This window comes from Pyrus communis, chromosome 2, assembly GCF_041283825.1.
Source record: "Pyrus communis isolate YQ-2024b chromosome 2, ASM4128382v1, whole genome shotgun sequence".
In the NCBI taxonomy this organism is placed as follows: domain Eukaryota; kingdom Viridiplantae; phylum Streptophyta; class Magnoliopsida; order Rosales; family Rosaceae; genus Pyrus; species Pyrus communis.
Window position 1 is genome coordinate 2,065,818 of NC_142566.1, and position 27,129 is coordinate 2,092,946.

The following is a 27,129-nucleotide window of genomic DNA, read 5'->3' on the forward strand; positions in this document are numbered from 1 at the left end:
GTGGGCAGATGCCACGTCTTAAGGGTTCAGGGTTTTTCAAAGGGTTTTCACAAAACGTAATGAGTCATGCATGTTGATCTGAATGTCACAGACGGATTACATATTTGATATACGTTCCATCTTGAATGCCACAAGTAGAATATGCATTAGGAAAACCTAATCTTCAAAGTTGCACTTGTAATTCATAAGTAATTGGCAAAACTATATAGGATTGTTAAGGTGATAGCGGAACCTAGTGCTTTTAAAATTTGATTTTTAAAAACCGTGTACTTTCAAATTGATTTCCTTAAAATGGTTAATTAAAATTCGTTTTTATTATTTTTAATTCTAAAATCAGCTTTTTCTAAACTTTGTTTTAAGTAATTAATTAAGATTTAATTTTTACATAAATGGTTTCAAATAATTCATGTGGAGAACAACCTTACTTGAGCCATCTATACTACAATTATCTTGTTCTCTTGCTAGTATTTTTAAGTGTTTTTACTTCTACTTTTGTAGGTGGTAAAAATCCTATCATGACATATCAACACACTCATATTCAAAACATTTCCATATTTTCATATTAAGCAAGTAACCAACATACCAGAATTCATATGTATTACATTTTCAATTTTGCATCATTCAAAATTTCAAACAAATAAGGTGTCACATCCCATACCAGCTCTGCCGTAGAACGATATTGTCCACTTTGGGCCATGCCCTTATGGTTTTGTTTTTGGGAACTCACGAGTAACTTCCCAGTGGGTCACCAATCATAGGATTGCTCTAGCCTAAACTCACTTAACTTCGGAGTTCTGATGGAATCCGAAGCCAGTGAGCTTCCAAAGGGCCCCGTGCTATATGGAGGTGGGCATGTACATATAAGGCACATTACCCCCTCTCCGTTGGTCGATATAGAATGTTACATAAAGGGTCAAAGACCAATACCTCAACAAGTAACAACTCAGTGAGTCACATACCATGATGAAGATGTAGAGATTTGACTCAATCAGCCTAGACCCACTTAAAGATGTGTAACAAAAGGGACCTTAAGGAACTAACATGGCTCCTTAAAATTGATTTATAATTGGACCAGATCAACTAAAATCAATAATTGGTTTGTTAGGTTAGCACATATCGGATTCAAATCATAATTAAATTATCAGATTTTAAATATCGATAAACATTATATATTTATGTTAACTACACCGAATTCAAACCAAATTCAGATGAAAAATTCGGCGGTCTATGCAAAATCATTTCTTTGTATGTTATTTATTATAGTTTAAAATTTTTATTGTTGGACTTTGAAATAAAACCATTCAATTGGTACATGCTCGCTCTATAAGAAAATACTCTTATACCGTGAGTACCATCTAATAGGATAATTAGTTACTATTTGAATACATGACAATCATTTATATTATACATAGCGCCACTAAAATTGTACCCATCAGGCACTTCTTGTATTTGGTTGTTCTTAATAATGAAACACTTTATCATTTTTGTCATAAATAAATAAATAAACAAATAACGCCACTTAAATGATATATATATATATTTCTTATAAACTGATATATTTAAAAGAATAAGATAATAAATTAATTACAAACTCATTATTTACGAAATTCAAATTTAAAATCTCTCAATTGCAGGTGAAGCTAAAAGTAGTGCAAGGGAAAGTCGTAATAGACAAAAGAAGAGATGGAGTGTTTCTTAAAATAGAAATTTCAATCATGTTTGAATCACAACCCGAAATCACCCAATTAAAATCCCAGCCCACAATGACCCACCCACCCCACCCACTCCAAAATCGAAAGAGCCCGTGGGCAAAAATAGTGGCTTCGGTTCAATCCAGCCCCACTTTCGAAAGCGACCTCCAGACCCAGCGTCCACCACAAACCAAATTAAAATAATTAAAACCGGTGCGAAATGCAAGTGCAAGTGAAAAACCGGACCTCGAAAAGTCCTCCGGCCAATCAGGTCGCAGCATTAGATCACCCCTCTCTCTGACCACGAGTTTAGATACGCTTCCCCGTCACTCGTGTCCCCAAAATTCACCCGTTCACGTGAGGCTCACGTGACTTCGGGTCCACGCACCACAAATCCGACTCCGCTTCTCTGCCATGCTCTCGAAGGCTCTCTCTCTCTCTCTCTCTCTCTCTCTAGCTCCGAAGGGCTGTGCTTCTGCTCTTTCACTCTCTCTCTCTGTCTCTCTCTTCATCTCTGTGCGTGTTGGAAGGTTTGATTGGATGCTGACAGTGTGAAGTTTCTTGGCGATGTGTGGACCAAACTGTGTGCGTCGATCTGAATTCGGTTTCGGTTTTGCGATTAACTGTGGCTTCTTCAGAGATGTTTGATTGGAACGACGAGGAGGTGTGCCTTTTCTTCTTCTTCTTCTTCTTCGCAATATTTTTTGGATTATTAAGCAATAAGATTAAAACATTTAAATTTGTTGCGTTAATGATTAAAATTTTGAATTTTTCTTTGGTTTTTGAGTGAAAAGATATGAGTTTCCGTTGCTATTGTTGAATTTTAGGTGAATTTCTGTGTGTTTTTGGTGATCAATTTGGGTTTATTCACCAAAAACAAGAGTCAAATAGTTATATTTCTTGAATTTGTGTTACAATTTAGCCAATGAGAAACCGAGCTAAAGAAATGGTTGTTAGTAAACTTTGAACTCAGTGAGAAATTTGCGAAATAAGTTGATTAGATTTTCGACTATATTTTTGTAAAACGATTGAAGCACAATGGAGAGAATCCAAGAATGAACAGTTCCGAAGGCGGTTTAGTTGTTGAACAAACGGAATATCAGTTATGTTGTTAAGGTGTTTGGAATGCCAATTTGAATTTGTATTGGAGTCACTGCTTGTTAGTATGAGGATACGAGCATGTAGTCATCAAAAGTAGGGGATAAAGTGATTATACATGATGGTGACATAGGTCCTTGGTGGAGTGAAAGCAAGGCGAAGAAACCAGAATCGGGCAGAACTAGGGTTCATTAAAGTGAAATGAAATGAAGACCGGATAAACAACATTTTCAGAATTGATGTTGCTCGAAGTGGAAGTTATGCAGGAAATATTGAGCTTTAGGGGTTATATGGAGTTCTATGGAAAATGTGTTTCGTTAGGGTTTCTATACTGTAACTGGAAAATATAAGAGTGAAGAAGGTACAAGGAAAAAAAAATACTAATAAAGTCTTAGTCTTGAAAGCTATAAAGCACTGTCTCGAAGGCTGTTACACACACTGTGGTAGTTATAGAACACATAAACAACAATGAAAACTACGAAAGCTGTATTGTGGAACTGCAGAATTGGCATATGTTTGGGAAAAGGGATGTAGGCTTATCAGGTGTGTAAATGCTTGAATGCAATGAGCATGTTTCTCATGCAAATGTGCTTGGATAATGTTAGCATTTTGTTCTCCATTCAAATTTGCGAAGTTGCATGCTTTTCTTTTGGGTTTTAACCTTCAGGATGGTGGAAGTCATGTCCAAATTTGTAAAAGATCATGAAGCTTCAAGATTTGTGGTTGTCCAATGAGTGCACATTAATCCTCATGCAGTTATTGATTTTGTCTCTATATCTCTGATATTTATGCAATCTCAAGAAGTGATAAGCCACCGAGCTGACAGAATCTTCTTCTATTACCTTCAGTGATCATTTAAGTAGTTTATACCAACTTTTCAACGATACTATTTAAATAGTGTTCTTGGCATGCCCTCATGCTAATGTTAAAGTTCTTTTGTTCTTGCAGCTTGCAAACATAATATGGGGTGAGGCAGGTGAGAGTGATGATCATATTGTGCCTTATAACGAGGCAAGTGATGATTATTGCAACAAGAAGGAATGGAAACAAGAATCTCACACCATGAAGCCTACTGAACAGAAGATCCATGGGTCCAAAATTGACTTGCAAGACAGAAAGTTGGAAAGCAGTTCCAATTTTGATATGGGTGAAGGAATTTCTACCTCTGAATTTGGAATGGACTCGTGGCCTGATTTATCATTATCTAATGTTGCAAAAAGTGAACAACATTGCATAGGTACTGAAGCACCTAACAACAACTTAACTGAAATTATCACCTTCATTTAAGATTTATTATTTATCTATATTTTAATCATAAAGCATCTTTAGTTTGGTTTGGATAAGATGTTGGAGAAACAAACACTGACAAACTAACACACAAAGAGACCGGTCAGAGGGGATTGATAATTGAGTGTCAGTTAACCCATGTACATTTCTGATTGACGATGGAAATCAATTGTTTTTATTCAGGCTTAGGTTAATTTGTTATGCTTCATTGTATCCTATTGAAAAGTTGGTCTTTATCTCAGCTCCATTTACTACTGGTCCTTCTATTATTTCCTAGGACCTTTATAGTTTATTAAATGCTGAGTCTTTTTTAGTTAAGTGTTGTTATTTTCTGGGACGTCAATCTTTCCATTAGTTTTTTTCTATGAAGTTGTGAACACAATTAGACTATCTCTGATTAACTCGTTAAATCACCTGAAAAACTCAATTGCATCGAACTGCTTGAAATTCGAATATTAGTGATAGTGTGGTGCAATTGTTTAATATGAGATTTTAATTGAGTTGATGTGGCATAATGTTGGTAGAATATATGCTTTAAACAATATTCATGGTGATTTCCATGTGTCTTTAACTTGCTAGATCAACAAAATGAAGTTAGAAGTCAAAAACATGAACTTGTATTCAATGAAAAAAAAATGTGGGATGTGGTCTTTCTAAAAATGACAAAGAAGCTAAATAGCAACATGATAAGGAAATAGCTATAAATTGTGCCTGCATGCATACATACCCACTCTCACATTTCCTTTGGTTGTTCAATAGAACCTGCATGGTTTGCTACATGATTATTGGAGAAGCGAGTAGAAGTATTAAGTTTTTTGACAGGCTGATTAGGGAGGCCGAGAAGTTTCTGTAGGTCTTACAGGACAATCAATCTGCTTGTCCAATTTTAATGACAGGTTTGGTTTCTAAGTTGTACAGATTCATTTTTGCACTTGATTGGGAGAGGGAGTAGCTGGATGTTGGATGACAACCCTAGTTTTTGGACTAACCGTTATACTGTTCTGGTGGATTCATCTTGTGATTAGATTTGATGATTAGTGGTTGCAACATAAGTCTTTCAGGGCTTGTTTTGAAAGATGGTGGCTGGAGTGTTCAGTTCAGGGATGGGAAGGTTTTAAGTTGTTTTGAAAGAAGGTTTTAAGTTTCTAAAGAAATTGCAATGAGCTTAACAAGCTGAAAGTGTGTAATAAGAAAATTTCTGGTGATGTGAGTTAAATAACACAATTTTGAGCATGACTAAGGAGACTGATTTGTTAGATGAGGAAGGAGTCTAAGTATCGGATTGAGCTAGAGGAATGATTTTAGAAATAAATTGTTCCAAAGAAGAAGGCCTTATGACTACTTTTTCTACATTGACTCACTGGGTAGATTTGGGCTTGCATGTTGGTGGTGTTTTTATTTTTGTGACTTGTGAGTGGTCCAAGGATCTGTTTTTTTATCATTGTCGGAGGGTTGTTGGGCAGAAGGAGGATAGCAAAATGGTGCTCAGTCTAGAGATGTGCTGATTTTTCTCTCATGCGGAGTGTTAGGTTAGAACAGAACATAAGGCTCTTTGAGGACAGAGGGGAGGATGTGGAGTTAAATTGGTAGGATAAACCTTTAGCTTCTTGATGGTGTCTGCTGTCAAAGCATTATAAAGGAATCCCTGTTAATGCAGCTCCTTATTTGTTGTGTGTTGGGGAAGGGGACTGTTGTTCTTGTATAGAAGTGATGAATTTTTCATCCATCTTATATATTATTCAGCTGGATTTTACAATATTTGTGGTTCTTATAAAATGTTGACCCTTTTTAACAGCTGAGGGAATCCAACTTGATAAAGATGGTGAAATTTTTCAAAACTCCAATGAAGGTAAAGAACAAGGTGATCTTGTTGACTACGGATGGGCTAACATTGGAAGTTTTGATGATCTTGATCAGATTTTCAGGTAATTTACAATGACATCATTTTTTTTTTAATTGTTAATGGAGCATATTTGACTCGAGAACATTCTGACATAAATGATTATTTTTTCCTATCAAAAAAAATTGCAGCGCAGTCTTATTCTTTTCAGAATTGACAAGCTGGCACGATCTGCAGAACTAATTAAATGAAAACTAATTGTGTAGTTTCATTATTTCTCAGTAGTTTCTAAACACCCATGCCTAAAAAAATTAGGTTTGTTCCGCGACGGTTGTGGCCTTTTTCCTTTCAAGTACCCCATTTTTCCTTTTCCGCTGATGTACAAGTTCACAAACTGAAAGTACACCATATGCAAAATACACAGTAGTAAATTGCATTAAAATTTCAGACCATGAAATAAATATTAATAAGTGATGATACTCCTCTATCCATTCCTCTACGTAGATTATTCTACTTTCCATTTTTTTTTTTAAATACTATTAATAGTATCCATCCGACTCTGTAGTCTCAAACTATTAATGATTTTGCAGCAATGATGACACTATATTTGGCAACATAAGTCTTGGTAATAATGAAGAGCTATGGTCTTCTAGAGATGCAACTAACAGTCCAATCAAAGCCTTTCCTGTATCTTCAGATTCACAGAGTTTCACATCAGGTGCGGTAACAAATGCTTCTGAGCATTTGGAAATTAAATCAGACTATATCCAGAAAGATGACCAGTCGATCATCCCAGGCTATGGGAATATGGATTATTCTACAGGTCATGGTCTGCAGAATGTGCATGACACTCTTGATCAAGTAGAATATGCTGCAGGTAAAAGTAAGCCTGTGGACAAGGAACAGGTAAGGGTTAATCTAAACATGATTAGTCCATAGCGTAGTCATGTCTTTCACCTAATAAAGCAGGCCAAGTGATCTCATAATTGTATTTGAATTTCAGTCAGATATGGACACAGGAAAAAGCACTTTGACAAATCCTTACCTGAATGCTGAAAATTCTTCTTTCCCAAATGAAATAGCTGATAAGGTACTGCCACTTTTTTTCTTTTTATTACTCTTATGTTCTGATATGTCAAGGTCCTGTGATGAGGCAAATCAGTTATGAAAGTAAAAAGTAAACGGAGTGTCAATTTTTTGTAATGAAAGTCTGTTTAGCTGGGAGGTAGAGTAATTAGTAACCAAATTGTTAAAGAGGCGCAGTGTCCATAGCCTGGTTATCCTTAGTCAAAGTATGGTTGTTTTCATCTTATATCGTGTTTTTCAGAGTTTTCCCCTTAGAACCTAGGTGCCAGCGGTATTTAGAGTACTATCATTAATCTTTTACTTACTATGTAGATCAAATTGTACTACTTTCACATTTCATCGACTCGCATTCAGAGAGAATGATGTACTTAACACCAATTGTAGAAATGTCATAATCATTCTAATTATCCGTCTGACTTTAAAGATATATTTTAATTCTTCTATGGATTCATACGGTTATGTAATATTTTGAACATTTCCTTTGACACCATAATTTCCTCGAGGAAAGACTTTACTGATGACGACGTATCAAACTACTGTTATAGTTTGTATTTATTCATCGTTCAAATGGGTTATAGTGTTTTTCCCTTCATACATGCAGGTTTCTAGGCAGAAAAAGTTAATGAGGTGTCGTAAAAAGTTGGAGGAAGAAAATGAGGAGAAATCAGTGCAAGATTTTTATGGTACTTGGCCTTCATCAAGAACCCCTTCTGGACATTTTGAAAACCAATCGGAACGCTTCATGGTACAATCTTCTCCTTCTGCAGCTCTCAGTCAGAAGAGACAGCTTCAAGGACCCGAGTCTTTACCCTACCAGCATATCTCAAACAAAAGTGTGGCCCAGTCTATGTATGGGAACCTCACTAATCCATCTATGCATGTGTCATCTCACATTCAGCCTGGGGAATTTAAGCATCAAATTTTGTTTTCTGGTTGTGAAGTTTCTCCTGGAAAGGCAAATACTATAAACAAGTCATTAGATACTTCTGCAAAGCCGCTAACCATGTCTCCTCAAGAAAAAATTGAAAAGTTGAGGAGGCGGCAGCAACTACAGGCAATGCTTGCCATTCAGAAGCAACAGCAACAACTTAGTCATCAAATCTCTAGTACCACTCAGTCTAGCTCTCAAAAATGTCCGCAGGAAAATCAAATTCAGCACTTTGAGAGAGCTGATCTGGAAGTTGAAGGCTTAAGTACTCTTCCTTCTCTGGACCCAAACTCATCCATAGAACAAGATGATTCCGATATGGTTTCTGCAGCAGTTGATGATCACTCAGCGGAGGATACAATACTTTATAGGCTTCAAGATATTGTATCAAAGGTATGTTCACTTTCAAGTTCACTTTCAAAGTAGATTCTCTTCCTGGTAAGATAACTTGGATTTAGTTACAACCGAAAAACAATGTTTCACTACAGTTGGACATCAAAATAAGGCTTTGCATACGGGATAGCTTGTTCCGGTTGGCTCAAAGTGCAGTGCAGAGGCATTATAATAGTGATACTAGCAATTCAAACAAAATTAGCAAGGATGAGGATGAAGTTGTTGCAAAGGACGAAATCAATAGTCATAACAGGTTAAAAAGCTTTCTTTGTTCTCATAGGTTTTTTTTTTTTTTATTTACATTTTCATTTTGCAAGTGTTGGTTATCCTTTGTATGCTGAATGCCTTCATGGATTTTACACGTCCCACATCGAAAGATGGAACTCTTGCATTCGTGCTTAAAAGATCTTGGGCCTCTCCATGCCAACTGTTTTTGGCTTGGATGCTCATATTTTAATACGGTCCGCGGCATGCTCCATAGTCCCACATATGCCATGTCAACCATAAAAATGGTCCATGTGAGGTTGTGTGTTGAGAATATCTCATATCGAAGGATGCAATCTAAATGCTTAAAAAAATCTTGGGACTCTCCACATTGCCAATTGATATTGTGTTGAATACTCACATCTTCACCAAAGTGGAATGGTCAGCCAGGTTCTTGTACAGAGACAAAGGTGGAAAGGTTGGTTGGTCCGTGGAAATTTGATAAAGAAAACTACCTTATGCTGTATACATTTCTTATCTTCTATTAACTTTCTACAGACACTCACAGCTACTCCAGTCCTTCATGTATTACATCTTCTTGACTATACTCGATAGCCTTTGTATTGCTGAATGTTCGAGCTTTTGTTTTGCTCTATCTATTTGTGGTGTACAAACTGCGGTCAATTTTATATTTGGGTTGGGGCTAAGAAACATTTTGTTTTTAGTGATTGTTTCTTCACTCACTTTTCCTGTTATTCCTATGGTATTGTAGGTTTGGTGGGATACCGGATTTGGAAACAGAGACCAATCCCATAGATCGAACTGTGGCTCATTTGCTCTTCCATAGACCGTTGGATTCATCCGGAAAAAAATCCGTTGCATCTGAATCACCTACTCCTACCAAGTTGCCGTGTGAATGCAAGACAGCAGGCTTAGTGAACTTGTCAAATGAATGCTTTACTGACAGTGTGAAGATCAAGCAGTGCTTTCCTCGCCAAGGATCTGAAAGTTGTTGCCCATCGGCTGATCCCGGTTCTGTGGACCAGTTTAAAAATAGTCATTTGATGGATATCTCGGAAAACGCATCGAACAATGGTCCGGCACCAGCGCATGGTGGAACTGTGAAGGTTGAAGCTTCTCTGTGAGCAAATCTTTGCGCCTCAGAATTCGACAAGGGTATAATTCCTTCCTTTATCTCTCCCATGCTTGTTAATACTTTAAGACGTTTCACGTACATGGATGTATGGATTTACTGGTAATGTGGAGATTTTCTTTCGATGTCTTAGTGTTCGTGGGAAAAGGCTTTGTTGTGTTGTTGTCTTAGTGTTTGTGGAGCTTCAGTCTCGGACATCAGTCATTACCGACGGGGAGTGTCCTGTAAATCATTGTGCTCTGTAAAACTGGTTGCATGCATATATATATGCACGTTGCAAGAGTTAGTGTCATAAGATTAGCTGGTGTGTTTCCTTTAAACATATTCAAGGCAATACTTGAAACCTGTGTAAGTAATATTTTCTTGTACGAAGGGCGGGAGCCAGTGCACATTGGATCCGTCTCTTCGCCTCTCTTCGGCTTTTAAGAAATATATACGTTCAGATGGTGAAAATAAATCCAGAGCTGAACTGAGATTCTTTTATACCTTCAGCACCAAATGGATTCCATAGCCACTATTTAACAGCATCTAAAACAGCCAAACAAACAGAAGGCTTAAATGGTGCAACTTAAAAACCTAAGGGTGTATATGGGCAAAACCGAGAGGTCGTCGTGGCCCATTTTGATAAGCATCCCCAAACCTCAATGAATATTTTAGTGACATAGGCTTGATATGTTAAGTGTCATAATACAATTAATTGAATTTTTTTTTTTTATAAGTTTCTAACACCAGTCTTTGTTTCAGACACACTAAAAATCTCTCCCAAACCTTTAAGGTGTAATGCAGTTCTGTCTTTTTCATGGAAATTAATTCAACAATAATATTTTTTTATATAATAATATTAATTTGGACTACCCCTTTATAATAGTATTATATATGTTTTCACTTGGCCTTACCTAGGGAGGTTGAAGAGAAGTTTCCGTAAGCAATTAAAGTACAATAAGGGTGCGTTTGTTTCATTGGATTATTTTGAACAGGACTAGCAGCAAGGACTAAGCTAGACTGGATTGGAATAGATTAAACTGGACTGATTTAATGAAGCGTTTGATGTAGTGTCGGACTAAGAAACATGATTCAAATATTATATTATTTAATTTGTACCTATTAATATTTTATTATTAATTTAATTTAAATTTATTAATATTATATTATTACTTCTACTTTGGCTTATTATATTAGTATCCCACAAATTGTTGAATAACTCCACATACTTAATACACCCCACATTTGCTTTTTCAATGAAAAATTATCTTAGTACACTCCATATACTTTCCCATAATACCCTCACACCTCACATTCTCAATATACACCTTACATTTTCTACATGCACCCCATATTTTCTATACACCCCACATTTCTCAAATCTTATAAAGTTTTTAATTTGGACAAAAAATGCTGACTGAAATTTTGACAAAAGATGCCGCCTAGGATTTAAAATGTGGGTTGTTTTCAATTCCACAATCCACCATTAAAATTCATGTTGTCTGTTTTTAATATTTGGTGGTAATTTTAGGTGTTTAATTTTTCATGTAATCCTCGTGAACCCGAAAAGATGAATACGAACATAGAAGCTTGAACAACACAGCAAAAGCAAGATTAAATAATTATTGATGTCGTCAAAATCACTAAAGCAATAAAAAAAATATGAAGTCTTACCTCATGTGAAGCTTCAGAAACATCGATTTCATGTTTCATTTGTCAAAAGTAATTTATCTCAATCAACATGTTTGTAGTTTCATTGGTTAAGATTTTGTTCAACAATGGAGGGTCAAAGGGATTTTGATAGTTAAAGAAGATAAATAATACGTTAAAAGTGATTTGGGGTGTATTTAGATTTTTTTTTTTTTTAAAAACATGATAAGGTCAAAATTGTCATTGCATAGTACGATAAATAAATCATTTAATATTAAAATTTCAATGTGAGATGCATTCAACATTTTGTGGGTTGCTAATATAAAAAACCTTCTACTTTTTCTTTTGTTCTTTTCTAGAATCATGTTTTCCTATTGTTTTCTCCGCCACTGTCTTCCTCCCCTCTCTCTTTTTTTCTCACTTATTTCACCCTCATGTTCTCTGTACCAGGTTGCTCCTTACTTTGATGTTCCCTTTGTTTTTTTCTTTGCCTCCGTGTGTGAGGTAGGGATTGAATTTTTAGCTGGGGGGCAGGATGCATGTGTTATTGGCTCGAAGGTGGGAGATAGGGGTTGAATAATGGTTGGGTTTATCGGTTTTTTGGTTTTATGGGTTCAAATTTTGGGAGTTGGATTTGGTTTTGAAAAGGGAAAAATTGGAAAAAGTTTTGCTTTTTTGTTTCGAGTTTTGCGGGATCAAGGTTTGAAAGGGTTATAGGAGGCGAGGAAGGAGCAGAATGGAGGGGCGAAGCGTTGCAGAGTTGGGCTTAGCAGTCCGCCCAATTTTGGGGGATCTTGCTAAGACCCTCTAGTGAAGCTTGTAGTCCGGTTTAGTCGGAGCGAGTCTCATTAAAGTTAGTCCCCGTGTGTAACAAACACAGGATTACACTACCATTTAGTTTAGTGTAGTCCAGTGAAAGCTAAGAAGGGCAAACAAACGCGCAACTAATAGTACTACGGTTTATTAGTATGTTTTTTTATTTATAAGTGAGAAGTCTTAGGTTCGATTCTCGCCAAATGCGAATTTGAACCACATTATCGCTAGCCTATTGTGAGGCTTAATTTATCATCTCCCCTTAGTCTAGATAACACCGTTTGTTCAAAAAAAAGAAGGCTTAAATGTCAAATGGTCCATGTGTTATAGCCATTTGGTCCATTTAGTCTCCATGTTTTCAATTTGGCTAATTTAGTGTTTGTGTTTATCTTAGCCAATTAAGGACATTTCATTCAATTTCTGTTAAAAATTCATAAGAAAAATTATAAGAGATATAATTACCCTTTTGTCTTTACAAAAAAAAAATTCAAATCAATGAGAAATAACACATATAAGAAAAAAAAACTTCCAATGTGAAAAATTATTAAGGTTAACACATAGAAAAGAGAAGGAAGTAACATTGGGGAGGAGGTTGGAGAGTTGGGAGGAGATTTTTTTTAAAATTTTATTTATTTTTAAATATTTTAAATCAAATAAATAATTTAATAACTAAGTTTATAATAATTTATGAATTTTTTTACAGATATTAGATGAAAATATGATTAATTGGCTCACGAAAATAAACACAATGTCCAAATTAACCAAATTGAAAACATAAAGACTAAATTGACCTGATGACTAAAACACAGAGACCTAACATTTAAGCCAAAAAATAATAACGTATGCAAGTCTAGCGGCTTACTTGTCCCAAAACTTGAGTAATTGGTGGAAGCCAACCCAAACCATAAAATCCCACGCACAAGTGACGCCTAACCCTAAACCTACAAGAATTCTGCAAGCTTTACCATGGGGGAGTTCCCACCGGAGTTACTCTTTGAAATCCTTTTACGGCTCCCGCCTGAGGACTTGTTACGATGTTTATGTGTTTCCAAAGCTTGGAATACTACCATCCATGACAAAAACTTCATCAAATCCCATCTCCAACGCTCCATCCAAACCAATTCTTTTGGCTCTCTTTTTGTATCTGCAACTTTTTCTTGCAAGAAATGTTTGTTCAAGTTCTCTGATATTTACAACGACGGTACTAGAGAACGAGCCATGAAAATGGAGCAGCCGCCTCTGCAAGACGCAGAAAGCCAGACTCCTTTTCCTTCCACGTTGGTCTCATCCAATGGGATAATTTGCATTCGCACCGAGAGGGACGAGGACGAGGATTTTGTTTTGTGGAATCCGTCAATTCGAAAGTTCAAAAAGATTCCCTCCCCAACGTTTGAGCAGTCTCCATCATCAGATAAACATATGTACCTCGGCTATGGATTCGGGTATGATTCAACAAACGATGACTATAAACTTTTGGGAATTACGAATTTTAATATGGCTATGCATCAATATCAAATTTATAGCCTAAAATCCAACTCATGGAGAAAGATAAGAAACATGCCTTGCGATGAGTTTCATATGATTGTAAGTCGGATCCTGTTTTCGAACGGTGCTCTAAGTTGGCTGACACAGAACATGTTAGATATAAAAATGCATGTTGTGACCTTTGAGCTTGCCAGTAAGAAATATCACTGGTTTCCCACCCCGGTTGATGAGAATGTGCATATAGAGGTCTTGGGAGACTCTCTATGTATTTTTCGTTTGCGCACCATAGATGCTTGGATTATGAAGGAACGTGGATCTTGGACCCTGCCTTATTCTATAGAGCAGGCCGCTATGAGTTGGGTTAGTTGGTGGGAACCCGTGCTGCTCTCAAAGAATGGTGGAAGTGTTCTTCTGATGAATGACTTACAAAAGTTTGCTTGGTTTGATTTAGTGAAAAATAGTTGGAAAGAAGTTGAAACTGCAGGTCTATACCTTCATTTCATATATACCATTTGCATGAGGAGCCTATGTCTTCTTGATGGCGACCCAATTATTGTTGAGAGCAACAAGTCCCTCTCCCTCTAAGAGAGGGAAAACTTCAAGAAGAGATACTTGATCCAGTAGTCAGAGCAACAGAAGATGATCGGAATAATTAGGAGAAAAGTAGTTAATTGGCACAAGAAAGGTACGTATTTTTCTGGTTCAACTTGTATGCGAACTAATCTCGGTAATCAATTATTTTCTGTTAACTTAGGGCAACACTATGTGCAAAACATACAATGAAGTTGATAGTTGTGCTGAGAAATTCAACAGAATGATATATATATATATATATATATATATATATATATATATATATATGCATACATATATATATTTATGTCGTTTCAACTTTCAACTTGGTTGCATAGTGGCCAAAGGAACGAGTTTCGGGTTGTTTTCGCATTACTAAAAGTACTGAATTGATGATCTTCTTCTAGTTTCCTGTACCTAATAATAATATCCCATCTTCTTTAGTTGGTAATATTCATGAAGCTATAACACAGCGCCTTTAATTGAATTCGCAAGCAATGGTCTGCAAGCTTGAACCTCAAACATACCAAATTCGGCCCCAATATAAGCTTGTTTCAAATTTTCTTTTTGAGTTTTTGCATCAAGATATTTCTTTTTTCGAGCAGCATTAGATCTTCCATTTCTCTTGCCTAAATTATCAGGTGTAAAAAATAATATGACGAACAAGATCTTCTGCGCATAATCATATCTCGTTTCGTGAGTCTGGCTTGAAACTGGAATCATTCAGTTATTAAGATTTTATATCTGCTAGTTTTGCTTATGTACCTTTCCAGTATAACAAATATAATCAATTCGTTTCTTTGTTAAGAAAAAGAGAAAAAGATCCACATAAAATGAAAACAAGTAAATTAACGCTCTTCTGCAGTGTTCAACAAAAAATCTTCAATCACATGTGCTAGGCTCTGGATTTCTCTTTCATTAATTAGGGTTTTAACAAGCTTTTTTCACTACGTACTCATACAGTAAAGATGGATAATCCAAGGGAAATAGAGATGTTAGTTTATATTAATAATTGATAGCCCTCCAGAGCCTAGCACATCTAATGAGAAACAAGAAGAGGTGGTGTTCCTTAGCAGTTAGGCCTTCCAGCTGAGAAATCAAACATAAATTTTACTACAGGACACAGAAGAGAAAAAGAAATGAACATTCCGCAGTACCATATATGTTTTTTATAACAAACGTAGGGATCATATTCGTTGAATGAAGAGAATAGAGGTGATGAATGCTAGTACAATTTTGGTCATTTATGGCATTAAGCAGACGACGGTTGCATGTTACTCTGTTGTTTTCGTTGAACAGACGTCATCATTGACCAGGTAATTAAAAATGTGACATACAATGAGAGAGACAATATAGCTGTCACGTTGCGATCCAGAGATACATCTAAGATCGACACGTGACGTCCTATTCAACTATCATGCCTTGCTTCCGAGACATGACCAAAGACAAACCAACGGTTCAATAACATACATTTCCTCTTATTTCATGGCTACATCTAACATTTTTGTTAGACTGACTACGTAACGAGAGGATCAAGCCATTCGCAAATTCACCTTTATGTTAAGCTTTGAAATTTCTGAAGGCATTACTAGCAAGAAACATAGAGTTCCACAATCAATCAATGGAACTCAATGAGCATGGCTCACTAGATTCCAAACTACTTAAGTCAACCATTTAAAGAGAGATTGTCATGTCGCCATTCACATATATCACAATGTTTTCCAACACAAATCCATAATTACAACAAATAATCAATTCAATGACTCAAAGATGCATAATATAACTATGTTAATCAACCAATAAGATCAAGTATCAATTCACGAAGTTTAATACTTGGATTCCAAGCAATAATGTTGTAACCCTAAGTTACAAACACAAATGTTTACTAAACACTCAACAACTTTATTTTATAACTGTTTATTCTTACAACACAACCAGTTTTTTTTTTTAAAACACGACAATGTCAAACTAGAAATTGTAAATTGTAGTAGTGTAGTCCCTTTAACTGCCAAAATTGTTTTAAAAAGTGGACCGCAAACCAAAAGTTTTAACTTTAGAATCGCCAGAAGGATGACTGTCGGAGCAGCCTAACTCCGACGAGCATGGTTCACGACGGTCAGGTCCAAACCCGATGCTAGTGTTTCTGGAAATTCATCAAAGTCGTCAACTTGGACGATGGTATCTTCTTATTTGTCAATGAATCGGCTGTTGTAGGTCTGCAATTACGGCAGACGTCGGTGGAAAACACAAAAAAATTTCGACGAAGGCATCTCGACTTTCGAGGATAGAATCCGTTCAAGATTCATCTGGAATCTCGTGTTTCCATGATGGAAACAATTTCTCGAAGTTCAAGAAGACTGCATGACGTCGTCGGAGGCAGGAAAATCATTGGGAAATAGATAAAATTGCAGGGGATCGAGAGGTTGGGGACGACTAGAAAACGTATTCGTTACGCGCGTTTGGATTTGGGTTTGGTAGGGCAGCACTGTTGGAAATGCTCCAAGCCGTGGCTTGGCCGGCGCGGCTTGACTGCTACGGGTCGCGGTTCACACGCAAATTAGGGTATTAAAATTCCGATTCTTGGTTCTATGTTCTTGTTTTTCTTCGTACTCACACATATTCTTGGTTCTATGTTCTTGTTTTTCTTCGTACTCACACATAGGCAAAAAAAAAGTTCATGTGCCATGGTGAATACTTTTACATTATTAAGGCTTATAAAACTTTGATTTCGTCTTTTAGAAGAACCTATATTGGATGGAAACGATGAAAGCTTTCAAGTGTTGTAGAAGATCCCCTTTTCCCAAATCCTTCAGTTCCTTGGCACAACGAGGGGGCTGATAATGTGTTGTGATCGTGTGTTCTAATCCTATTTTATTGAGGGAAAATAGAAGGAGACAACATACGACAAGTAGAGAAGATAGAAAGGCTTGAGGAATTCGTGAGTTTTGTGCCTTTGTTTATATTAATAAGCAAAAGAAAAACTTGAACACCAAGTAATACAAGTTGTACAAGGAAGAATCTTCTACATCTGATAGGATTCCTGTATATAATATACTAAAATTTACATAATCACATTGCTGATGAAATTAAGACTAACAACTTTTTTTTATAATAATATTAATTTTGAGAATTTTTATATTTCATAATGCTTGTAATGTGCCTTGACCAGGCGAGGTTGAAGAAAAGTTTTCCGTAAGCGATCAAAGTTCCACAACATATGAAAGACTAGTGGCTTACTTCTCCCAAAATTTGGAGAAATTTTTTCTTGTGCACGTAACACAGGTGGTTATTATATAAGCGATGGGAAATTTTATTTTTTTATGTTATTGTTTTTTAACACAAGAATCTCACTACTTGTATAGAGACACGTGGTGTAACACATTGAAAAATCAAGTGAAGCGAAACCATAAAAACCCACGCACAAAGGAAGCTTAATACTAAACCTACAAGAATTCTGCAAGTCTCAACCATGGCGGAGTTCCCACCGGAGCTGATCTTTGAAATCCTTTTACGGCTCCCGCCCGAGGACTTGTTACGATGCTCGTGTGTTTCCAAATCTTGGAATGCTACCATCCATGACAAAAGCTTTATCAAATCCCATCTCCAACGCTCCATCCAAACCAACTCTTTTGGCTCTCTTTTAGTATCTGCAAGTGTTTACCACGACGGGAGTGAGTTGAAGTTCTCTAATATTTACAACGACGGTACTATAGAACGAGCCATGGGAATCGGGCAGTCGCCTCTGCAAGACGTAGAAGGCCGGAATCCTTTTCCTTACACGTTGGTCTCATCCAATGGGATAATTTGCATTCGCACCGAGACGCCGGACAGGGTCGAGGAAATTGTTTTGTGGAATCCGTCAATTCACAAGTTCAAAAAGATACCCTCCCCAACGTTTGAGCAGCCTCCATCGTCAGATACATTGCACTGTCGCTATGGATTCGGGTATGATTCAGCAAACGACGACTATAAACTTTTGGGAATTGCAAGGTTTTTGGTTAATTGGGACATGAATATTGTTGTGCACCAATATCAAATTTATAGCCTAAAATCCAACTCATGGAGAAAGACAAAAAACATGCCTCGTGATGAGTTGCATTTCGCTTTAAGTGAGATCGTGTTTTCGAACGGTGCTCTAAGTTGGCAGGCATATAACGTATTAGATAAAAAATTCTATGTTGTCACCTTTGAGCTTGCCAGTGAGAAATATCACTGGTTTCCCAACCCGCCGGTTGATAGGGATGGTGATTTTTGGAGTTTAGAGGTCTTGGGAGACTCGCTATGTGCTGTTCGTTGGCGCACCAGAGATGGTTGGATTATGAAGGAACATGGATCTTGGACCCTGCTTTATTCGATTGCGCGGGCCAATGTGTTTAATCCTTGGTTTTGGAAACCCGTGATGCTCTCAAAGAATGGTGAAAGTGTTCTTGTGCAGATAGACTTAAGAAAGTTTGTTTGGTTTGATTTAGAGAAAAAAAGTTGGAAACAAGTTGAAATTGGTGGTCTACACGACGATGTTAATTTCACCGCAACCATTTGCACGCGGAGCCTTTGCCTTCTTGATGGCGACCCTGTTATTGTTCAGAGGAGCACCTCTCCCTCTAACAAAGGAAAACGTCAAGAAGGGATTCTTGATCCAGTAGTGGAGGAAAACGCCAATATTGAGTGACACTACAATTCACTCAAAACTCGCAATGTGGCAAGTTTAAATATAGTCTTTTATCATTTTTTTCAGATATGACATTCTCATAATTAATTTTATACTAATTAATATCCATCATAAAATCAATTTAATTTCTTCTTATCCCCTTTTTTTCTTCCCAGATGTTCCCTCCAATTTATATTTTGCTGTAGTACTCTTCATTTTATTCCCTCCCTGTTTCTTGCTTTCCTTCAAAAAAATAAAAATTCGGCACCCAATGGTAATTGAGGCTTTTTGGTTCTTTAAACAGTACTGAATTGATGATCTGCTTCTAGTTTCTTGCACCTAATAATAATAATACTATCCCATGTTCTTTAGTTGGCAACTAGATAATAAGCCCGTGCGTTGTAGCGGGAACCAATTGTTTCAGGCGTAACTGCATGAATAAGACACATTTAACTTGAATAAATTCAACACAATCATAAATGAACACAGGAACACATGAGTGAACGAGGTCGATAAGATAAGCAATTTGGCTTTCTTATACATTCAACTGAGCATTGCTTATTCAAGGGTTAGAAGGGCAGTCAAACTGATTGAAATAAAAACAGTCACAACAAATGACATGATTAGATGGATCACTGCGTTATCTGGAAGTAAAGTTGTGGCCCCATAAAACAGGAACACTTTCGAATGCATAACAAAATAGATTTTGATTCAAGTATACCTTGTATGACAGTGAATAAGTTCCTGCTGATTTTCTCCATCCATCTAGCCTGTGAGAATCAGATGTACAAACTTGAACTCTAGATCTTCGTTCACCAGAATAACTTAGGCATTTGTGGGAACGTCGAAGATCTTCGATTTTCATCTTCTTCTGCTCATGAAATTGGGAGAAGTAAGAATATATCAAGTGAGGATCTCAAGTAAATTCGAAACAACACAAAACCTAGGCAACAACCATTTGTTCATGACATCTTAAAACACCAAATTTTGTCCCGAAAACAGGACATTTAATGCAGAAAGCTCAAAACTTTGTCTCCCAAAACTAACATATGAGAGAGCATTGCACTTCTTATCTTTAAAAGCATGAATGGTGAACTAAATAAAAGAATAAGAATCTGCAATGAACTAAATAAAAACACATTTTTTACAAACAACTCACCATCCCACTTCTCACGAATGATGTATGATGATCAACCTATAAAAAAAAAAATGAAATCCAATTCAAATAAAAAAAAAAAGAGAGCTTGAATATAGCAACCCTACTCCCCCTCTTATGGTCTAATACTAGTAAATATGCCCGCACGTTGCCGCGGGACTTGAATGCACCAGCCTTAACTGCATGAATAACATACATTTAACCTGAATAAATTAAACATTATCCTGAATGAACGGAGGGATAGATGAGTGAACGGGGTCGGTAAGATAAGCAGCTTGGTTTTTATATACAATTCAAAAGATATTACACACTTCAAAAGATGCTTGCATCAGGTTGGACACCGACAGCAAAAAAACTAATCCACTTGTGTACACATTATCTTGATTTTTCTTGTTAATGCACCTTAATTTCCTTCTACTAAGGGGCATTACATATACAATTAATCATCTACTGATAAAAGACAATCTCTAGATACTCGATATGCAACTAAATCAGCAAACAGTCCGTACTTATTCAGCATATCTACAGAACCAGATTGGATCAGATATCAGACATCCTACTAACCAGATAAGACATTGTATTGCACACTAAGTAAATAAAGACCCCAAATTGGAAAATACCCAACACCAATTAGACACAAATAATACACACACACTGATCAAATTAATTAGTGCACATATAAAGTGATAGAAAACATAGGGAAATATAGGGGGAAAACCAATCAGACACAAAAAACACTGTAAAGAGATCGAAGACATAGGGAGACTTATAATAGATGACCTTAGTTTACTTAGTGCACATATAAGCTAATGTTTCTTATACAGATATAATAATTAAAGGCAACCTACAATTGAGCCTGATATCGAACTTAACTTGTTAAGTTATCTTGGTTTGTTTAATAATTAGGAAACATATCGTAACCTCCTTAAGGTCTCATCAGTGCATATATATTGGAAGATATGTGCATAAATATGGAGTAAAGAAGTGGTGCATTTATGGCCAGATTTTTATTCATTTGGTATTCAATTTGTTGTGACTTATGAAACCAAAAGCCTTTCACACTGAAGGTCTCATCAGGGTTCTGACCATAAACCCCCCAAACAAACAGAATTGATAAATCTTTATCATTACCTTTAACAAAACAGATTACAGTGAAAAAAAAGTAAAACGTTTAAAAAAAAATTAAGCAGTTTCATATAGCCTCCTAAGCACAAAATTATAGTTTAATAAAGGAAAATCCCAATCCAAAGCTCCAACCTTTTAACCCAAAATGAAAACGAAAAGCATGGAACATATAATTCAGTTCTATTATTAGATTTCTAAATCCCCACTTTAAATCCATTGCAAAGATAATACCACCACCTAAGGGTGGTAATCTGACTCTGGTTGCGTATGTTAGTGGACTTTATGCAGCTCAATATATAAAATTTAAGTAGTTTCAGAGTCTCCTAAGCATCTGCAAACAATTAACATTATCTCCCCAAGTTTCTTTCCCAATTTCATCGATAGCAATTTTATTGATAGTCTGCTAAGCATCTGCAAACCATTAACATTATACCAACTTAAGAGATAGCAATTACACATTCCACCGTTATCATACATAGTCAAAGGATGCCACAATTATATAGGCAAATCTAGTCCCAACGTGCATGAAAAAAAATGTAACAACAGTCGCAAAATCACCATAAATAATATACCTCAAAAGGCAAGGGGCCAAGTGCTCCCTCCAACGATCCAAATTTCTAAAAATCACAAACATAGCAAATTCAATAGCACTAACTTACAGAACAGTAATGAAAATCATAGCTTAGAAACATCGTTGAAAAGCACCTTGAGTGAAGAAAACAAAGTGAAATCTGTTTTTCATGCAAATTGTTGATTATAGCACGTTTTCACAAATCATATTCAAACGGCAGCAGCCTTTGAATAAAAACAGGGTATATAAAATAGGCTTGCGAGAAAATCCAAATAAGGTTGTCTCCTTGAACAAATAACACACACACCGATCATTCATGTCTCTCCTTTTCAAATAACACACACAGTGATCCAAAACAGGGTATATAAAATGGACATCCTTATACATTTTTAACTCTCTTTTTCAAAATCCAAAACAGGGAATTCTAACTCTCTTTTTCATTCATTTCACACAAACCAATCATACATTTAAAATAGGGCTTGAATAAAAAACAGGGTACATAATTACATACCTGAAAATGCCAAAAAACCAACTTCTCCCTCCAACAATCGAAATTCCTGAAATTCCAAAACATAGCAAATCCATTAGCAATATCATGATGTTTCTTTGCTTTATTTAGTGTAAATATTATAAGGATGTGCATATATATCGAGCAAAGAAGTGGTGCAACCTTTCAACCTCATTTCTAGAAAATTACCCAAGAAACAATGAGATAAAGAGAACCAAGTTTTTTTTTTTTTTTTTTTTTTTTTTCTTTTGTATTCTAATTATATTTTAGATTAATTTAAGCTACGCGAAAAAATATTTTGAAACTTAGTTCAGTGGCTGAAAAGACTTTGTGCCTCCAAATACCTTACCCATAACCTAGAATTTAAAATTACCATTTTGTGCCATTAGGATGTGAAAACTCAAGTGGCAGGTGGCAGCAGTGGTACCAAATTACAATTCTCAATCTAGTAACAGAAACTGGTTGATAATTAACCCAGAATATAAAATCCAAAGAAGTTAGAGCAAAAATTACCTCAAATCTTCGCTTCTTTTGTACTTTTTTATTGTGGGGTTGACTTGTAAAGAGTAAATGAAGTCCTGAAAACCAAAGAATGAAAAGCATTCTTTCAGTTAACTAAAAAGCACTCAAAAACGGAGTAAGACATCTAGTAACCAAAAAATAAATCTTGGAAAGCAGACATAAACAAACTTCAATCACAATTACATTAATACATTTGATAGAAAGGAAAATTAAATTTATTCAATTTTGATATAAAGAAAATTAACTAATGCAGGAAGACATTTGTGCCTCAACGGCGTGAGAAGTACTCAAAACAAACATTGCGATGTGCAAACAGAAAATGATCATGCTCTCCAACCTATATTTGGTGACGGAAAACTTATACAGAAAATGACTGCTCTCCAACCTACCCGTTGGCATCCTCTTTCAAAATCTACAGATTTAAGTGACAAAACCTGCTAAAGTGATCATAATTGAATCGGCAATTAAAACATAAAATCATAAAACCTAATTTCCAATTGTCCAGAATGCCAGAGGAGAGCTCATTTCTTAGTAGCATAAGACATATTGAGATATGACAAAAATATGGCTTTACCTTGAACCAGTTAGACCTGGTTTGGTACTGAGGTGATTATGAAAAAAGCTGGTATCAAAAAAAGCTGGGAGTTGTTTTTGTGTTTGGTAAACATTCAACTTCAGTTTTTTTTCACAGTTTTGGGTGAAAAAAAGCCAAAAACAAGAAGCTGCAAAACCCAGCTTTGAAAAATCGGCTTTTTTCACATCTGCTTTACATAAAGGTTTACCAAACACTATAATACTGTTTTTTTTTTCAAAAGCACTTTTACAAAAAAGTTTACCAAACACTCTGCTGCTTTATTTCACAGCCGCTTATTCTCACAGCACAGCAGAATCAGCTTTTTTTCAAAGCACAGCAATACCAAACCAGCCCTTAGTCTCTGTAAATCTCTCACTCACATGAGTAGCCATCTGTGGATCCTAAAGCCCATAAAACATTACACATAATCAGTGCAATAACAACTTAACTCCTCAAAGTTGCAACAAATACAAACTCAGAATTGTAATTGCATTCAAAGAAGAAACACAGAAACACAGACATTCAAACAACCTTTTTGATTGCGAGCACAAATGCACCAGCATTAATAAGAACATTGGTGATTGGTCAAAGAACCTATTCGCAACCTAATTTCTAACATCGCATCACCTTCCCCAACATCGACCGCAGCAGTGAGCTGACCCGTTGATCTCAAAATCTGACAATGGGTGCTGCAAACACACCAAAATCAATCAAAGAAAAGAAATTCAGAATAAAACGATTTTACCTATGATGCAAAAAAAATCATATCCAATTAGATGAGAATTTACATAGCAAAATTAATAGGGTATATTATCAATTCCCCCCCTGAACTTGTGACCATTGGCCAATTTCCCCCCTGAACTTTAATTTTGGCCAATTTCCCCCCTCAACTCTCATAATTAGTCAATTCCCCCCCTGAACTTTAATTTGGCCAATTTCCCCCCTCAACTCTCAAAATTAGTCAATTTGCACCCTACTGTTAATTTTTTTTTTTTTTTTAATTTTCCATCTATTCTTTTCTTAATTTTCAATCTTTCTAATAGCTTCCAACAAAGTACTAAAATTAACATAAACTCACCTGCATAATATAGGGTAAAATGTACAAAAACATAATACAGTTAGTATGTGACATGGGTTGATTATAAGAAAAAGTTATGAATCGGGTTTAAAGCATGTAGAAGAAGAAATAATAACAAAAAGAAATAATAATCCTAAACTCATGGATCAAACCTATTTCAATAAAATGGGTTATTCTTAATAAGGAGTCGAAAATTATGAATAGACTAGCCATTTTTTTACTAAAGCTCGATTCTCCGCAATTTACTTGAACTTAGCTTTCACTTTTACAAAGAAAATTGTATTCACATACAAAAATTTACACATCAATCCTTTTTGTTATCAATTTTGTATAGTCAAAAATCAAATAAAATTACTCCATACTGATTTATTATGACTAATAATACTATCTATGATAAATTGTAAAATTCTAAATTTTAATCTATTTGTAATAGAATAAAGATATAGGAACATGATTAACATACATCTTATTTAGTTTCTTACACACACTTGTTTAATTATGATCAAATTAAAAATTTAACAGTAGGGTGCAAATTGACTAATTATAAGAGTTGAGGGGGGAAATTGGCTAAATTAAAGTTGAGGGGGGAAATTGACTAATCATGAGAGTTGAGGGGGGAAATTGGCCAAAATTAAAGTTGAGGGGGGAAATTGGCTAATGGTCACAAGTTCAGGGGGGAAATTGATAATATACCCAAATTAATAATGCAATTTCCGCAATCATACAATACGAAACCCTAAACTCAAAATCCTGTGCAAATCCTCAAATCAAATGAAACAAAAGGGCGTACCTTTTCTGCTGAAGAAAACACATATCTGATGATACAAAGAAACTATAAAATCACGAAACCAAAACCCTAGTTGCCTAAACGCATTGGAGGGGAACAAAAAGGTAGAGTAAGGAGACTTACAAGAGCGGATGCTTGAGCGGCAGCCACCACGAAAGAATCAAAAGGGCAGACAAACAAATCCCTAGAAACCGGCCCTAAAAACCCATACCCATTCCCTTCAACCCTCGCAGAAAATCCTCCCATCTCTCTCACCCTTGTCCTATCTCTCTGTCTTTGCAAATCGCAGAAAACAAACCCTAAACCAAATCCCTGAAATCCCTCGCCTAAATCCTCCCACATCTCTCCTGGACACCCCCTATCTCTCACTTTGCAAACCCTAAACCAAATCTCCTAATCCTATCTTGGACCCCCCTCATCTCTGTGCCAATCGCACAAACAAAAACCCAAACCTAATCATTCAAATCCCACCAAATCCTAATCCCTGAAATCCCACCCAAACCTAATCCCTGAAACCCCTTGTCTCAGACAAGCAACACCTCTCTCTCAGATAGCCCTAAACGAAATGCCTCGTAGGCGTCGAATCGACCTGCAATACCCCCAGGCGAGATCGAGAGTGACTAAATAAGATATTTGTGAGAGAGCTGCGAAACAGAAAAGTGAAAACGATAGGTAAAGCAAACAACACAGTCGAAAGAGAGAACCGAGCGATGATCGGTTCTACTTTTCATATTTCCATTTTAATGAAACGATAGTATATTCCAAAATTAGCAGTTTATAGAGAAATATAAATATTGTTTTCAAGGAATTAATATGATTGCAAATGTAATAGTGAGGTAGGAGAAATGATAGAACACGCACTGAAATTTGAGGTCCATAGGTTGAGAAGAGTTCATAGCATTGATCCATATATGGATGTCTTGCACAGATCTACAGTTCAAGCTCCGAACAAAGTATCAATTTATCAGCAATTGCGACATTCATTATTCCTAAAAAAGTTACTAATTCACAAATAAACAAATGAAAGTAATCGGAAAAGAAACGCTTACCACATGTTGGTTGAATCTGAGCTCAAAATGACCACGATATTTTCCCCGTAATGATTACAGAGAGATTGCTGCCTGGGACTTCTGTCCATCCCCTGAAAACAATGTCATGAACTTATTTATTGGATAAATGTGTGTGTACCCAAGAACTACACTGAAACAACCACAAAGATTCAAACTTCCACAGTAAATATTATCTGCAACTAATAAAAAAATAATCGATTGGGAATCACATATAAACCCAAATGAATCTGAACCCACCAAGCAAAACTTAAAAACATCCTAAATAGACAATCAATCGAACAGAACTAATTGGGGGGGTGGTTAGTAGCTTCAAAAAAATTGTATTAAAGCCAATTATGAAGCACAAAATGTCACCCAAAAATGGAAAAAGAGGTAAAAACGAAGCAAAAGTCGAAGAAAAAGATATGGATACCTTTCTTTTCCACGTCAGATTTCTGGTACTTTGTATTTCTGTGAACAAACCAATAATATCAATCCAATTTTTTTTGTGTATTTATAGTAATTTCATCCCAAAAAGTGACATAGCAAACCAGCATCCATAGCGTACTCATAAGAATATATAACTTCTGTAGCTAATTAGTAATACAGCTACCGCCTGAGTTCCCCTGGAAAAATTAACAAAAACTAAATTTTTCTTTTTTTTTTTTAAATGAAGCTTTTTTTCTCATGTAAGGGACCATGCCAGTATCCTATTCAATCGAGGGTTTTTACAAATCCAAAACTATAAAAATTTGAGAAACAAATTAGACGTTTAGATCGATGAACATCATACCTTACAGTAAACACACAGAGCTCTTCAATGAATCCTTGGTAAAAATTCTTTCAATAGCCGTCTTGCATAGCACGGCCCAAGAAGAACCAAACAATTTGAAAAACTTATATTCCAAACATAACAAAACTAAATGAA

General features: G+C 36.0%; 3 protein-coding genes and 2 long non-coding RNA genes across 9 annotated transcripts; 3 read left to right on the top strand and 2 right to left on the bottom strand.

Annotated features, from left to right (window-relative positions):
* Nucleotides 1-1,906: 1,906 nt before the first annotated feature.
* Nucleotides 1,907-10,137, top strand: LOC137747138 (agglutinin-like protein). Of its 4 annotated transcripts, XM_088680696.1 has the most exons (10): nt 1,961-2,355; nt 3,738-4,026; nt 5,872-6,001; nt 6,507-6,634; nt 6,713-6,822; nt 6,920-7,006; nt 7,604-8,323; nt 8,419-8,576; nt 9,300-9,703; nt 9,814-10,137. In XM_088680696.1, exons 1-9 carry the CDS (start codon nt 2,332-2,334, stop codon nt 9,670-9,672), a joined length of 2,019 nt encoding a protein of 672 aa, XP_088536822.1. In that variant the 5' UTR covers nt 1,961-2,331; the 3' UTR covers nt 9,673-9,703; nt 9,814-10,137. The 4 variants fall into 4 exon arrangements, with proteins under 4 accessions (XP_068343265.1, XP_068343266.1, XP_088536822.1 ...); XM_068487165.2 differs by having other exon boundaries at nt 1,933-2,355; nt 6,507-6,822; XM_068487166.2 differs by having other exon boundaries at nt 9,300-10,137.
* A 2,954-nt stretch (nt 10,138-13,091) lies between these two features.
* LOC137748064 (F-box protein CPR1-like) lies at nt 13,092-14,195 on the top strand. Its single transcript, XM_068488161.1, has one exon. It carries the CDS (start codon nt 13,092-13,094, stop codon nt 14,193-14,195), a length of 1,104 nt encoding a protein of 367 aa, XP_068344262.1.
* Nucleotides 14,196-17,652: 3,457 nt separating this feature from the next.
* On the top strand, nt 17,653-18,852 carry LOC137748062 (F-box protein CPR1-like). The gene has a single exon (XM_068488160.1). It carries the CDS (start codon nt 17,653-17,655, stop codon nt 18,850-18,852), a length of 1,200 nt encoding a protein of 399 aa, XP_068344261.1.
* A 455-nt stretch (nt 18,853-19,307) lies between these two features.
* On the bottom strand, nt 19,308-23,301 carry LOC148698344 (uncharacterized). The gene is made up of 5 exons (XR_015953792.1): nt 23,288-23,301; nt 22,705-22,769; nt 21,685-22,240; nt 19,991-20,026; nt 19,308-19,702 (listed from the first exon to the last, which is right to left on the bottom strand). It is a non-coding gene; the product is annotated as an uncharacterized LOC148698344 (long non-coding RNA).
* A 381-nt stretch (nt 23,302-23,682) lies between these two features.
* On the bottom strand, nt 23,683-26,220 carry LOC148698345 (uncharacterized). 2 transcript variants are annotated; one of them, XR_015953788.1, is made up of 4 exons: nt 26,202-26,220; nt 26,014-26,082; nt 25,276-25,796; nt 23,683-23,976 (listed from the first exon to the last, which is right to left on the bottom strand). It is a non-coding gene; the product is annotated as an uncharacterized LOC148698345 (long non-coding RNA). The 2 variants fall into 2 exon arrangements; XR_015953785.1 differs by having other exon boundaries at nt 25,276-26,082.
* Nucleotides 26,221-27,129: the final 909 nt, after the last annotated feature.

Excerpts from the sequence above, each read along its gene's own strand:
- LOC137748064 (XM_068488161.1), top strand. The coding sequence starts at position 13,092 with ATGGGGGAGTTCCCACCGGAGTTACTCTTTGAAATCCTTTTACGGCTC.
- LOC137748062 (XM_068488160.1), top strand. The coding sequence starts at position 17,653 with ATGGCGGAGTTCCCACCGGAGCTGATCTTTGAAATCCTTTTACGGCTC.
- LOC137747138 (XM_068487164.2), top strand. The coding sequence starts at position 2,332 with ATGTTTGATTGGAACGACGAGGAG. Across the intron at positions 4,027-5,871 it reads AAGTGAACAACATTGCATAG|CTGAGGGAATCCAACTTGAT; the intron begins GTACTGAAGCAC and ends CCTTTTTAACAG. Across the intron at positions 8,324-8,418 it reads TTCAAGATATTGTATCAAAG|TTGGACATCAAAATAAGGCT; the intron begins GTATGTTCACTT and ends GTTTCACTACAG.